The sequence below is a fragment of the Bubalus bubalis genome, chromosome 10 (genome assembly GCF_019923935.1).
Source record: "Bubalus bubalis isolate 160015118507 breed Murrah chromosome 10, NDDB_SH_1, whole genome shotgun sequence".
Classification (NCBI taxonomy): domain Eukaryota; kingdom Metazoa; phylum Chordata; class Mammalia; order Artiodactyla; family Bovidae; genus Bubalus; species Bubalus bubalis.
The window spans coordinates 7529384-7544258 of NC_059166.1; the positions used below are offsets into that span (position 1 = coordinate 7529384).

Consider the following 14875-nt stretch of genomic DNA (forward strand, 5'->3'; position numbering starts at 1 on the left):
AGTTCAAAAGCATCAATTGTAGAAGAGGCCATTTCTTTCTTTTTTATATTTATTTGTTTGTCTGCACCAGGTCTTAGCGGCAGGCATATAGCACCTAGTTCCCTGACCAGGGATTGAATCTGGGCTCCTGCATTGGGAGTGTGGAGTCTAGATGCTGGACCACTGGGGAAATTCCGGGAGGCCATTTCTAGAAGTCTGCACATGGAGGTTTATCTTACACCCCCCCGGAGCATCTTTGGGGCCTCTGTTGAACCCTCCAATGTAACATCTTCCTATACACCCACCCATCAGAATGTAAAGATTACAAACCTCAGCTATTAGTATTTCCTTTTTCCTGGTGCTTAGAGCAATGCCTGGCACTACATATATACATATATATATTTGAACACATTTGCTCAATCAGTAAATAAATGAATGAAATCTCAAATGACAGCTCCTCCAGTATGACAGGTCAGTGCTTAAAGGGTGGCTCTCCCAGGTTACGGGGACTTTTTGTGTGTACTTGTATTTTTTTTTTTTTTTTTTGCTAATTTTATTCGATTTTTCAGAATGTGAAATCTCTTTGAGCTATGACTTTTTAAGAAGGTTATTTTCATTTTTACCCCTCTTTTTAAAAAAGGATTTTTATTGCTCATTCCCTGGGAGATTTCCAAACTTTTAAAATTTCCAAACTTTACATTGTTTGTAACTCACACGGAAAACATCTTTAAAAAAGTACCATTGATTTAACTTTTTAGGCTACACATAAACTTCTTTAAGCAACTCACTTGAAAAATTTGTGTAAATATTCTGTGTTATTAAAACAAATGGCACCATGCAAACTGCACAGAATAGCATAGTAAAACAATTTGAAATCAGAACTACATTCTATTCAGCCCAGTATTCTGCTTCTCAATTTTACCAAGGGCTTGTGTGGGTTTTCTCTTTAATATCAACCTCAAAAATTGAAAGATGCCCATTTAAAATATAGTTTTATTTATTTATATTCATTTATTTTAAATTGCAAATTTTTGTTCGTTGGGTTAATAACTCATTTCAATTCCACCAACACAAACAGTACAAATAATAAGTATTGTAATTAAAAATAAGTAGAACTTAAGTTTTATTTTGAATAGTGAGACCAGGGTTACCATAATATCTGTGGTTGTTCTTTCCTTAGTCCATTTCTGTAAGTCTACTCTGTGTAAGGCACAGTAGGAGAAATTAAGGTCAGTATTAGAAAGTAGGATTTGATTATATTGCATCCTTCTTTTAAAAAAAAAAAACTTCTATATATAGATTCTCAGAATAGGCCAAGAAAATTGGAAAGCTATTGGGAAAATTCAGGTTCCAGCTTCACTAGAGGATAAAAATCTCTTGGTTGATTAAGACTAAAACGTTTCTCCTTATAATATTTATTATTAACTATGACTTACGCTTCTATTTTTGAAGATCCTAAAGTGCTCCAGACAATGGAGAAGCATTTTATGAATACCTATGTACCCCCTGAACTGTTTTAGACATTAGTGAGTGATACCAACCAGAGATGGAGCACTCACCCCAATCTCCAGGAACCCTGCAGGCCAGGTGGAGACAGAAAGCAGGTGGGAGATGAATAGAGAGGCAAGTGAATGGAAGTCATCCCTGAGGCACTGGGTTAGTCTTGGGAGGCTTCCTGGAAGAGCTGTCCTGAAACTGGCCAAGAGAAAGCATTAGTTTAGGATAGTTATCCTTGCTAAACACATGCACACACCCCCACACATACATGCACACACAGAGATTCATAATTTAAAAATACTCTTATTGCCTTCCAATGGGGATGACAATTATGGTTTTCAGCAAAGTTTACATGGCTCAGATGATGGTGGTGGTTATGATGGGAGTAACGATACAGTCTCTAGATAGATCACCTCAAGTCAGAATAACAACTTGTGTCAGTGAAGCTCTTCTCCACAAAACTCTCATTCTAATGCCTAACTCTTCCCAATTAATCACTTCCTTAAGAAAACAGTAAAATAGAAAAGCACTTATATTTTCTAGAAAGGAGACGGTTCTGTGTTGTCCACTACCACTTCTTGCAACTTAGAAAAAAATATTCCAAGAGATGTTTATGAGTTTACTATTTAGTTTGAGTTTGGGGATGTGAAAAGTTCAGTGCGTCGACGAGTCATGACTTCATCATGAGTTGCTCTCTTTCACGTCTTCAAATGCATCTTCCCACGTTGTGCCACAGAATCCTCATTCGACTGTGGAAAGCCCAAAGAGGAGCCGAAGAAATGTTCTGGAAGGATTGTAGGTGGGTGTGTGTCCAAACCACACTCTTGGCCCTGGCAAGTCAGCCTTCGAAGAAGGTAACACCATTTCCAGAAATGATTTCTTCCATCCTTCTCGGTACGCTCTGCAAAACCTTGGGGTTGACATATATCCATATGTACATATATACGTATACATGTACATATACATGACATACATACACTACTGTGCATAAAACAGATAACTAATGTGAATTACTGTACAGCTCAGGGAACTTTACTCCATGCTCTGTGGTGACCTCAATGGCAAGGAAATCCAAACAGGAGGGCATATCTGTATATGTATTGATAGATCTGTATATGTATGTACATATGTATACGTATAACTGATTCACTTTGCTGCATAGCAGAAACTAACACAACACTGCAAAGGAACTATACTCCAATGAAAATTAAACAAACAGAAAACCTTTCTTCATTCAACTAAATCCACATACCCCCAGTATCAGAACCTGCCTCTAAGTTCAACAAAGGAGTAAGGAAAACTATAAAAAAATTTTTTTTCTGTGTTTGTAAATTGAAGTATAGTTGCTGTACAATATTATATAGGTTTCAGTTTTGCAATATGGTGATTCACCATTTTTAAAGGTTATACTCCATTTATCGTTATAAAATATAATGTAATAAAATATTGGCTATGGCCCCAATGTTGTACAATATATTCTTGTGGCTTATTTTATAACTAATAGTTTCTACCTCTTAATCCCCTACCCCTGTATGGCCCCTCCCCTCTCCCTTATCCCCTCTCCCCACTGGTAACCAAAAGTTCCTTCTCTGTATCTGTGATTCTGCTTCTTTTTTAAAATGTTCTTTTCTATGTTATTTAATTTGAAAATAATTTGAAATTAGAATCTTTTTTTTTTTTTTTTGATCTGGGTAGCTGTCATCAGAATTGTTAAATGTAGCAATTTATACTAAGTTCCAATACTGCTGGAAAAGTATGAAAGATGCTTTGAGGGTTTATATAGATACCCACTGTGGCTTTGTAAAATGAAGAGAAAGGGATATTTTTAGAAATGAGACACCTCGTGGGGGAGGGTAAAGATAAAATTATCTATAATATTAAAACACAGATGCAGAGTCTTTTTCCCTTCCTTCAACAGTTTTGTGAACTACTGAATTTAACCAAAAGATGCTCACCCATATCAAAAACACCCCTTCTTCAGTGGAGGGTAGCCATAACTGAAGCGTGATCATCCCCGTCCTCCAGGACCCTGACGGTTCTGGTGATCTTTGACTGGTGTTCGCCTTTGATCAGTCCCTTTTCCTGGGTGTCCCATTCAAAGCCCACCCAGAAAACAGGCTGATCTGCCTGTTGATGCGTCCTCGTCGCAAGGCTGCACCAGTGCGCATGCGCCCAAACGCGGCGCTCTGTGGTCCTTCTTCCGTTCGCTGGTGAGATGCTGTTCTGGTCCGTTTCCTTCTGTGGCTGCGTTGGCTGTTCTTTTCTTTGCCTTATCACGTAGTAACTGCTTGCGATACCTGATCCTGCGTACTGCTTTCACGTATTTTCTAGTCTCTCTTTCCCAAGCTGCGCTGGGGTCTATTTCCTGATTGATAATTGCCTTGCTGGTTCCCATTCACTTGCATCTGTGTCTCTTCCATTATGATGGTCTTCAGAGCGGCTCATGTGAGTTTTATGAGCTATGTCGCACCCCAGCAGTTCTACAACATGAATGATTTAGGGGACGTTTCCCTCGCCCCGAAGCGAACTTTCTCAAATAGCATGAGCAGATGGCCCTGAATCACGAGCCACTCAGGATCCCATTTGGCACCCTGAAGAATGACTGGTCAGGCCTTACACAGATCTCCTCTAAAAGAAACAGAGGAGACCTCAGTGGGCTGGAGTCCAGGGCCAAAGGGCCTCCTGTTGGTGCCATGCCGCTTTGCTCCCCTGTGGACAGGCCTGGCCTGAGCCCCAGCCCCACCCCACCCCACACCCCGAGTGGTGGGGTGACCTCCAGAGGACCCACTTACTGCAGGAAGCTCAAAACTCCTACTGTCCTTGCTGCCACCTCGTCCTTCGGGAACATTAATGACCTCGAAGCAGAGTAAGCACCACTTTCGGACTTTCTGTAAAATTAAATCATCAGATTTAACTAAAATCCTGGCACATTTTCCTTCCAGCTCGAGGCAGCACTTCTGCGGAGGAACTCTGATATCCCCAGAGTGGGTGCTGACTGCTGCCCACTGCCTGGACAAGTATGTGTTAGGGGATCCCAGACACGAAGACTTCCTTGTCTTCAAGACTCCCTGCCTCCTCTTCTTCATCTTCTCCCTCCCCTCTCTCCTCCCTTGTCTCCTTCCCTTTCCTCCTTCCTTCCCGGGTGGTGACTCTGGGGACGGGGGAGGGGGCGGGGGGGTGGATGTGAAGGGCAGAATTGCCAGGGCCGCTGGATGGGAGAGGAGGGGGTGTTTCTGGAGAGAAACGTAGAAGGCAGACCCGGTCCGGCAGGTTGCAGCAGGATCGACAGCAAGACAGAGCCTTTCACCACGAGGGGCGTTGGTCTCCCCAGGCTCCCCGACCTGGTATCTGCCCTGTGCCAACCTCAGTGTTGGTTTCATTCTTCCTCTGTTGTCTGAGAACCTTCCTTAACTGTCAGGTTCAGGAAGACCGAGAACTTGTTTCTTGACATTCAGAGGCCTCCGATTGTAGGTAGCTGAGCGGGGAGGAGACGCGGTGTTTATGGCTCCAAAGGGCACCCAACGCAGGGCTGGCCCCTGTTTTGCTGCTAATGCGGATGTCTTCTTTAGGATTTTAGGGCCGTCATTCTACAAGGTCATCCTGGGTGCACACCACGAGACCGCCCAGGAACGGAGTGTCCAGGAAATACCAGTGTCCAGGCTGTTCCGGGAGCCCTCTCGGGCGGACATTGCCTTACTCAAGCTGAGCAGGTACTGGTTTGCCCACGACATTCACCTTGTAAGCCCTGAGAACTTTTGCTCGTGGCTGGATTTACGAGCCGTAACAGAGTTGTGTGGGGCTGGCACCAGCTAGGACCCCAAAGGCATCAGGCTTTGGGAAGAGCATTGACCTTCAAGTGAGGAAACCTGGGCTCAGCCCTGCTCGCCTGCTACAGGGGCTGGGTGAGGATGGAGGTGGGCGGAGGGGAGAATACAGCTGAAGGTGACAGCTAAGGGGTGTTCTTCCCACGTGGTCATGACAGAGGCATCAGGACTCAGTTTCCTCACGTGGAAAGATTGTGTTGAAACATGAGGTACAGGTTATCCCTACAATTCTCTCACTTACTAAGTTCCCCTGGGGCTTCCCTCGTGGCTCAGATGGTAAAGTGTCTGCCTGCAATGCGGGAGACCTGGGTTCAGTCCCTGGGTTGGTAAGATCCCCTGGAGAAGGAAATGGCAACCCACTCCAGTACCCTTGCCTGGAAAATCCCATGGACGGAGGAGCCTGGTGGGCTATAGTCCATGGGTCGCAAAGAGTCGAACACGACTGAACGCCTTCACTTTCAATAAGTTCCCCAGTCAGCTAGTATACATTCATAATCAGAGAATTATTCAGTTATTCCAGGTTGACATTCTCTTTTCAACATAATAATATGCTCGGGGAATCAATCGCGATTATGTATGTCAAAGCACTTTAAAAAAGAAAGGCAGTGCGCACACACACTCGCATTCACAAGAGCACATTCGTCTTCCCGTCTCTGGTTGTATGTTTCCTGTTGAATGGGTGTTTTATTAAGTCTGACAAAATGATCCTTTTTTTTTTTTTTTTTCTGTCACTTAAAAGTTAGCGGTATTTGGAAACAGGTCTCAAGAGAGTGAGCTAAATAAAGAGACAGCTATTTCAAGAATAGTCACAAGATGGACAGCCAAAATGGCAGGCTGATGGGTCCCAGGTGACAGGGGGCAGTAGTGACCGTGAGGAGGATGGCCAGGCCAGTGGACCCTTGAGGCCAGCGGTCAAGGGTCTGAGGGGGGCTCTCTGGGTCCGGGCAGAAACACGTCATGCGTTTCCTGGGTCAGTCCACTGAGGAGTGACTCCCTCCTAGAAAGGGAAGACAGGGCCTTCTCAGCTTAGCCAGCTTCTTCTCCTTTCTTCACGGTCCCCTGGGCCGTCAGGAAGCTCTGCTCCTCAAACAGGTGATTTAGTAAACTTGGGGTTCTGGACGTGTTCTCTGATAGACTGATACATTTGCGCTTCTGGGAACCCACCCTCAGGCCGCCCCACGCCCCAGGAGTCTCAGTCATCAGTGTTCCACGAGAGCAACCCATACGTGAGTGTGGGCTGCTCCTTGTGAGAGGCGGGGGCTCTTCTGGTGACCCCAAGAGGATGGTGGTGGTTCACTCAGTCGTGTCTGACTCTTTGAAACCCTGTGGAGTGTAGCCCGCCAGGCTCCTCTCTCCATGGGTTTTCCCAGGCAAGAACACTGGAGTGGGTAGCCATTTCCCCTTCCAGGGGATCTTCCCCACACAGGGATTGAATCTGCATCTCCTGCAATGGCAACCGAATTCTTTACCGCTGAGCCACCTGGGAAGCCCTACTAAGATAGAATCAAGTCTAAAAAAATCAAAGTTCTGATGTTTGATTCTCTGGAATTCTAAGGCATGCAAAAGTTTATTTATTTTTTTTAAAACATATTCAAGGTGATTACTTCTAATCCTCTTTCATTTGGTGTCTTGCATTGTATCAGACTCTTATAGCCATGGTGTTATGACATTTATGGGTGAGGAAACTGAGGACCCCAAAAATGGGACAGCTTGCTCCTGGTGACACAAGGCACTTGCTATTTTTAAAGCCCTGTATTTCAGCTGGATGGTTCAGCTCCTGATTGAAGCCCTATTAACTTGATGTAAAAGCGTGCAGGGTATGAAGTTCCCATAGTGCCAGAAGAGACAAGAAAAGTCATTGTCATCTCTGCTCCCACCTCCGGTTTCTTGTCCACAACTGGTACCTTTTAAATAAAACGTTCTATTTGTTTAACTTGTAAGATACTATAGGCAAATGTGAGGGTGAAAAGTTGTTTTCAGCTGTCAGTGAAGCAAGGAAGTACCAGCTGGGAGGGATCTGGGGCTGAGGCAGGTGGCATCCTATTGTGGGTAACCAACCAGTGACTTCCCAGGTGGCTCAGATGGTAAAGAATCTGCCTGCAATGCAGGAGACCCGGGTTCGATCCCTGGGTCAGAAAGATCCCCTGGAGAAGGAAATGGCAACCCACTCCAGTATTCTTGCCTGGAGAATCCCAAGGACAGAGGAGCCTGGTGGGCTACAGTCCATGGGGCCGCAAAGAGTCGGACACGACTGAACAACTAACACTTTTACGTTTTCATCCAGTGAATGGTAGAAGCCTCCAGCCTAGCAGTCAAATGCAACTTTCGATGTTTTCCTTTCAGACCTGCCGTCATCACGAATGAGGTAATCCCAGCTTGTCTGCCACCCCCGAACTACGTGGTTGCAGACCGGACAGAATGTTACATCACTGGCTGGGGAGAAACCCGAGGTAAGATAAATCTCGTGACTCACATGATGAACTGCTTCTGACCTGCAGCCTACATGAGAAAATGGGCGTGTGTACCAATTTCTACCGGTGAATGAGGTCCACTCCCTTCCTGACTGTCTGGGCACCTGCCCGGTCTCCATAATTGGCCATCCGTGGACACGGACGAGGAGAGGGGTAGTGCTTCCTTGAGACTCTCAGCCCATAAATCCAATGGTAATACACTCTCCTCAGCTAAGTAGGGTTTTGACACAGCTGCAGATTAAGGGTGTTAGATTATTTACGTGAGCTTAACCACACGGAGCTCTTAAACATAGTGTGCGTCGGCAACAAAATGATAGTTCAGCCTGTCTCCCCAAATACCCGCACGGTCTGTGTCTGTGTGGAGAGGGTGGAAAGACTGACAGCTGGGGGCGGAAAGAAAGGTCCCAGTTCTAGGAAGGCGTTTGGCCTTGGTGGACAGGGTGAGGACCAAGAGGGGATGTTCCTGCAAAATCCTGGATCAGCACTCGAACTATAATTTGGGGATCCCGGCTTCCCTTTGCAGTTTGTCCTGCATTATATTATAATACAAATTATTATTATAGCCTTCAGAATTGGGCCTAGGAACATTATAAGGATGTCTTAGATCTCTGCCTTACTTTTTGGAAGTGCTGGTGGAGGACATCAGAGCAGAAGTCAGGAGCCCTGGAACGTAGTTCTGCCTCTGCCACTGGCTAGAGAGAAGGGACCAGTCACCTTACCTCTTGGTACCATTTGGCATCTAAACCCTCATCCATAAAATCCATGTTTTCAAAAGATGTTCTGCATGTTCGCCTCCGTTTTCTCAGCTGTATAAGGTCATTGTGTGGATAAAGATAACACACATGAAGAGCTCAGCGCTTTGCAGATGTATTTTAGCAGCTCCTGTGCTTCTTGTACAACCACAACCACCATCACCATCTCACATTATCACTGTCGTTATCGCCACCATCGCCATGGACACCACCTGCACCATCAGCATCACGGTCAACCCCCAACCCTCCCCATCATCCCCATGGTCACCGTCATCAGGAGACATCACCAAAGCCATGCGCAGCAGAGCCCTCTAGGTCACCCTTAGTCTCATAGCCTCAGCCTCTCAGACGTGACGTGCCATCTCTGTTGTGGCCACAGGGTGGCAGCACCTCTGCACACAACTTCTGGTCAATGAGAGAATTGGTCCCTCGCATCACGGTGTCTGTCTTGCTCAGAATGTAAAGTTTAAAAATAAAATAAAATTTAAAAAAAGAAAAAAAAAAAGAAAAGAAAAAGCAAGAGAGGTCAAAAAACAAAACAAAACAAAAAAAAAGAAAGCAGATGTCAGAGCAGGACACTTTTAAATTAATTTTCAGCAAAAAATTTTTGAGAAGGCTTCACCATCCACAAATCTACTCAATTCAAACAATACATCCGCTACTCAATGCTCCTGTGGTCAGGACCTTCCTCCCCTGCTGTAGCAGCTCTGGGACTCGGCCCTCTTTGTCAAACAGTGGTCCTCTTAGGAGCTCCTGTCAACTCCAGTGTGAGTTTTCTGAGCAAGACAATTTTCCAAGTTTCTTCAAAGCCTTTGGAGAGGTAGTACCTTATTTCTTGGCTGTTTCATGCTGGCAAAGAAAGCAAAGACTTTGTAAAACTCGTGAAGGCTGGGCTTGCAAAGTTAGAAAACTGGATTATTTGTGAAAACACTGAGACATCATACCTGGGTGTGTCCATCTGGAGAAATATCATTTCTTTTTGTGATTGTGCAAGGGTTCTATTTCCACTTGCCAAAGCAAAACAGTAGTTTTTCTTACACACAAAAAAGAAATACAGTGGGGAAGACAAGCACATGGAAGAGTCTTTACCCAATTGGAAAAGGAATGTAAATTTTAATTTTTGAACTATTTTGACAAGTACAATTCAGAGGCATTTAGTGTATTCACACTGTTGAACAACCATCACCACTATCTACAGAAATCTTCAGTTTAGTTCATTTCAGTTCAGTCGCTCAGTCGTGTCCGACTCTTTGCAACCCCATGAATCTCAGTACGCCAGGTCTCCCTGTCCATCACCAACTCCCAGAGTTTACTCAAACTCATGTCCATTGAGTCAGTGATACCATCCAACCATCTCATCCTCTGTCATCCCCTTCTCCTCCTGTCATCAATCTTTCCCAGCACCAGGGTCTTTTCAAATGAGTCAGTTCTTCGCATCAGGTGGCCAAAGGATTGGAGCTTCAGCTTCAGCATCAGTCCTTCCAATGGATATTCAGGACTGATTTCCTTTAGGATGGACTGGTTGGATCTCCTTGGAGTCCAAGGGACAGAAATCTGCTTCAGCCCAAAAGGACTCCCCACTCAAATATTAATTATAAAGATGAATTATAAAATACTCACTATAAAGATGATTCAAATCCTTACTATGTAATGTTGTGTGAGAAAAATGTGCAAAATGATGTAAGGTAAAAGAAACATGAAAATCCTGGAAGAGAAAATGTAAAATACGTGCAGTGGCACTAGTATTTCTCAATCTCTCATATATTGAAAACAAATTTCTCTATAGTTTGGAAAAAGAAGCAGAAGATAACCACACAAACAAACCTCAAAAATCCCATAAAGAAGCCCAGATTAACTAGGTCGTGGGAACATGAAAGCTTATGTAATATTTAAACTTTCAAGAGTCAAAAAAAAAAAAGAATTCCAGTAGTTTTGGGAACTGACTCCTTGTCTTATGCAACCTCATGGATAAACCAGAGACCTATTTATTGTTCCTGCTCTGCTGTTCTGGAAGTTCCCGTGTGGACAGGGTTTGGATCCAGTAATGCTTTCTTTCATCTTTCTCGACGCAGGCACTTCTGGTACGGGCCACCTGAAGGAAGCGCACCTGCCCGTGATCGAGAACAAGGTGTGTAATCGCTACGAGTATCTCGACGGGAAGGTCAAGCCCACGGAGCTGTGTGCCGGCCATCTGAGTGGAGGGATCGACAGCTGCCAGGTAAGAAAAGGCGAGAGAGATCAGCGCTCATCTTGCGCCAGCCTCCCTCGGCCCCTTGGACGTTTCAGCCCCAAAGCAGCAAATTCGAGCAGGATTTGTGAGTCGGAGGCCACCGTCTAAACCTGCCCAGAAACCTTTAACGCCTGTCTCTGATGATTGACTCAGATCATCACGGGTGATTTCTCGGCCCTCGAGTTCCAGGCTGGTTAAGGGCGCAGCCACATCACGGTCATGGCCCCCACTCCTCTGGGAGGATGCTGGCGGGTAGGACCTTTCCAGGAGGGAAGGGAGGTCGGTATAAGACAAAGGCCCCCTGCACCCTCTCTACAATTGTTCTTGGGGTTACCCTCCCTAATAGAAACCCCCGAAAATTTGAAGGGATGAGTACAGTTCTCATAAAGGATTTCCCGCCCCCAGGAAACACTAAATGGTATGGTTTTGTTGAATATACTTTGCTAAGTACTGAAGCACAGCAGATGTTCAAATAATATGTTAGTAAGGAAAGTGAAAGTTGCTCAGTCATGTCCGACTCTTTGCGACCCCGTGGACTATATAGTCCATGAATTCTCCAGGCCAGAATACTGGAGTGGGTAGCCTTTCCCTTCTCCAGGGGATCTTCCCAACCCAGGGATTGAACCCAGGTCTGCCGCATTGCAGGCAGATTCTTTACCAGCTGAGCCACAGGGGAAGCCTGTTAGTAAGGAAAGTGAAGTGAAGTCGCTCAGTCGTGTCTGCCTCTTTGCGACCCTGTGGACTGTAGCCCACCAGGCTCCTCCATCCATGGGATTCTCCAGGCAAGAATACCGGAGTGGGTTACCATTTCCTTCTCCAGGGGATCTTCCCGACCCAAGGATCGAACCCGGGTCTCCCGCATTGCGCTTTACCCTCTGAGCCAGCCCCCGGTTAGTAAGGAAAGGAGTGTGCAAATACTGGGGAAATGTACGTTTAGGTAATGGAAGGATGATATCCCATAACGAAAGGAGGGATGCTCAGTCCTCCCACCGTTTCCCCTCCCTCTGTACAGGGCGACAGCGGCGGGCCTCTGGTCTGCTTTGAGAAGGACAAGTACATTCTGCAAGGAGTCACTTCTTGGGGTCTTGGCTGTGCACTCCCCAATAAGCCTGGTGTGTATGTTCGTGTTTCCCCCTATGTTCCTTGGATTGAAGAAACTATGAGAAGGAATTAATTAGATGGGAGACAGTGACGCACCAATGGTTCTAGAAGCTGGAACATGGTAGGGAATCTAGCATGCTCAGAAATAATTGACAGTAATCCAACCAAGTAAGACACTGTCCTTAGCTGCCATCTTCTGCCAAACCTCAACATTTTTTTGTGATGTTGTGAATAACATGTTCCTGACTGTGAACTGCTGGATTCTGTAATAACAAGGCAATACAGCTATGACGTTTGTTGAAAATAAACTCGGTACTTCTTTTGATTTAACTCTTTGATTTTCTTTCTTTTCATGTTCTTCGTCCATCCTACCAAATGTAAATAATATAGCTCTTACAGACCTGAAAGGTTTTGTTTTTCCTCATAAGGAGTAGAGTACCAAGAAGCCTGTAAGATCAATAGAGAAATCCTAGTAAGTCACCTGTATATTCGCCCTGACAATGAAGGATGCCTTGACATATATCTTTAATGTCTTTGTTTTTGGCACTGGGATGAATGTGTTCAAAGCTGCAACGTGGGGAATCATGAGAACAAATTCTACTCTTGGGAATAAAATCTGTTCCTGACAGCTTGGCTCGAGCCTGGCACAGAAGACCCTGGGCAGAGAGTTGGAAACCAGGCAATGGAAATGCCATATAACACCAGACCAGCCAAGAGTCTGAATGTTATTCTGGGTCACACATGGGTCAGGGAATGGCGCCAAGAGCCTAGAAAGGAGCAGCAGACACATATGGAAGGAGGACCACCTAATTTCCATCAGTAATTGGCTGCCTGGATACGTGGTGTACTCTGTCACGTGGGAAGCGTGTTTTATAGCGACGCATGTTCAGAAAGAAGAGAGCAGATGAAAACTGATTTCTCTTGACAATTTATGTATACTTTTTATTGATATCAGAATTCAAATGTCAACTCAAAATACAATTCCAAGATGATAATACAAGGAACAACAGTCATCTCGTAGCAAAGAGATGGAAAGGAAGCAAAAACACCAGTGTGTATGAACAAAGGGAGAATGTAGGTAGCATCGTGTTCTTAGAGAACAGTGTTTATTTCACTGAAAAACAGAACACTCACGTTCAATGCTGATGTGCTTTAAGGCTTAAAAACTTATTTTACAATCAGCACATACACCGTACATGTTGTCACATGTTCATATAGAAAATTTTCTTCCTCACTGGCAAAATTACCCTTTGGCTCCACTTTTACCGGCCCACCCAAAATAACTCATTAAACAATTTTTGCATGAGATACATACTGAATCTGAAAATATAACAAATGTAACACATAAAGCAGAACATCATAAAGACAGCATTTTTTGTGTTTAAACTCCACATATTGAAAGTCTCAGAAACAAAAAAGAAAGATCAAATTGCTTTTTAGTACTTCTAAAGTCATCTTTAAGACTTCTGCTAATTCTTCTAAACATGGCTAGAACTGACCTTTCTTTTACACTAAAATGTAAGCTTCTCCCCAAGACAGGTTAAAATTGTCAAGATGAATGAAATCTGCCCATAGTTTTCACTCTTGACCGTGGGCACCATCATAGAACTGAACTTATATATAAGACAAGTATCCCTTTATGATTAAAATCGTAAGACCCATGAAATCACAGTCCATGGGTTTCATCAGTAAAAAACTGAATAGGTGGCTCTCAGTGTCTACTAAAGGAGAATCAAGATTATCCTGACTCATCTCTCAGACTAAATCTGATTTTATAAACAATACAGCTGAATCCTCAGCTTGCACAGATTTGTTCTTCTGGAACGAGACCTGAACATGGCTGCAAACCCAGATGCTCCAGGAGCTTATGGAGCGCCAGGTGCTAAGAGAGAAAGGCTCAGAGTCATATGACCCGAGGTCCTTGATTCAGCTTCTTTAACAGCCTTCCCAAATCTTCCTCCACCCTGGAATCTTCAGAACACTTAGTTCAGAGCCTCAGTTTCTGCATCAGATTTGATGAGCCCATTTCTGTACACTTTCCCCAGATCCTCGGTTTGCACATCCTGCCTTCTTGAGGAAGCCATCATGAGAACGAAGTGGGGCTTCTCTTGTCTCGCTGTAATTCAGTGGGTCAGACACTTTGCCCCAGCGTGAGAAAAAGACCTCAGGAGAAGCTGTGCACGCAATGGGCTCTTGGCTCTCCCAGCCACATGTTACATGTTCCCAGAAACTTTGACAGCACGACATGTCCTGATTCATCCAACATTATATAAAAATACTCTGGATAGTTTGTCTTTATAAAGTATTAAAAACACTTGAAGCTGCAGCGCTGAAATGGATACACACGACGTCTCTGCAAGGCACATCAGCTCCTTGGCAGGGACCAGCCTGAACAGCTCCTTCCTTGCATCTTTGGCAGGAGTCTCAAAGGTGAGAGCTTGAAACCTGGGGTTTCTTTTTCCTACCACACTTACAGGAATGTGGACTAACAAAGGAGAAAAGAGAACTCAGTGAAAGATTATACAACTAGTGATGAGGAAGTCTTAATTACTATTCAATATCATAGTTGGTTTTGATCTAATACACTCAAGCATAACTCTCATAAAAACCTGCCTTGAAAGGAACTATGAACTATTTCCAACCTCATTTTCTACCTGCTCTCAGACCCTAGGCAGGAGTTAATTAGCATATATAAATTCTTTATGACTTTCTACCTTGTAACAGATGGTTTGGAAATGAGCTGCTGATGTGAACAAAAGAAAGGAGAAGTTAACAAATGATTAAGTGCTGTTTTAGAGGGGAAAATGATAACAAATTTCAGTAACTTGGGCTAAGTAGTTTTCTTTTTTCCCCCACAAGTAACTACAGAATGCAATCAATGTGCTTAACTTATAGAACTGTAGATCAAACTTTGATTAGGTGTTTTTTCAAGGGTAGGGACTAGGCATAATTAACTTACCCAATTTTTATTATGAAACACAAACACAGAAAAAAATTAGAAAGAAATTCATGTAAGTTGAA

General features: G+C 44.2%; 2 protein-coding genes across 3 annotated transcripts in view; one reads left to right on the forward strand and one right to left on the reverse strand.

Annotated features, from left to right (window-relative positions):
• PLG (plasminogen) overlaps positions 1 to 12184 on the forward strand; it is a 47842-nt gene extending 35658 nt beyond the window's left edge. Inside the window, exons 14-19 of the mRNA XM_025294313.3 lie at positions 2213 to 2330; positions 4419 to 4493; positions 5046 to 5186; positions 7644 to 7750; positions 10596 to 10741; positions 11766 to 12184. Coding sequence (XP_025150098.3) covers positions 2213 to 2330; positions 4419 to 4493; positions 5046 to 5186; positions 7644 to 7750; positions 10596 to 10741; positions 11766 to 11927 — 749 coding nt within the window. The 3' untranslated portion in view covers positions 11928 to 12184. The remainder of the gene's footprint in view (positions 1 to 2212; positions 2331 to 4418; positions 4494 to 5045; positions 5187 to 7643; positions 7751 to 10595; positions 10742 to 11765) is intronic.
• Positions 12185 to 12769: 585 nt separating this feature from the next.
• Positions 12770 to 14875, reverse strand: part of SLC22A3 (solute carrier family 22 member 3) — a 99217-nt gene continuing 97111 nt past the window's right edge. For both annotated transcript variants that reach the window (XM_044924024.2, XM_006051271.4), the window contains one exon: positions 12770 to 14339. In XM_044924024.2, coding sequence (XP_044779959.1) covers positions 14279 to 14339 — 61 coding nt within the window. In that variant the 3' untranslated portion in view covers positions 12770 to 14278. The remainder of the gene's footprint in view (positions 14340 to 14875) is intronic.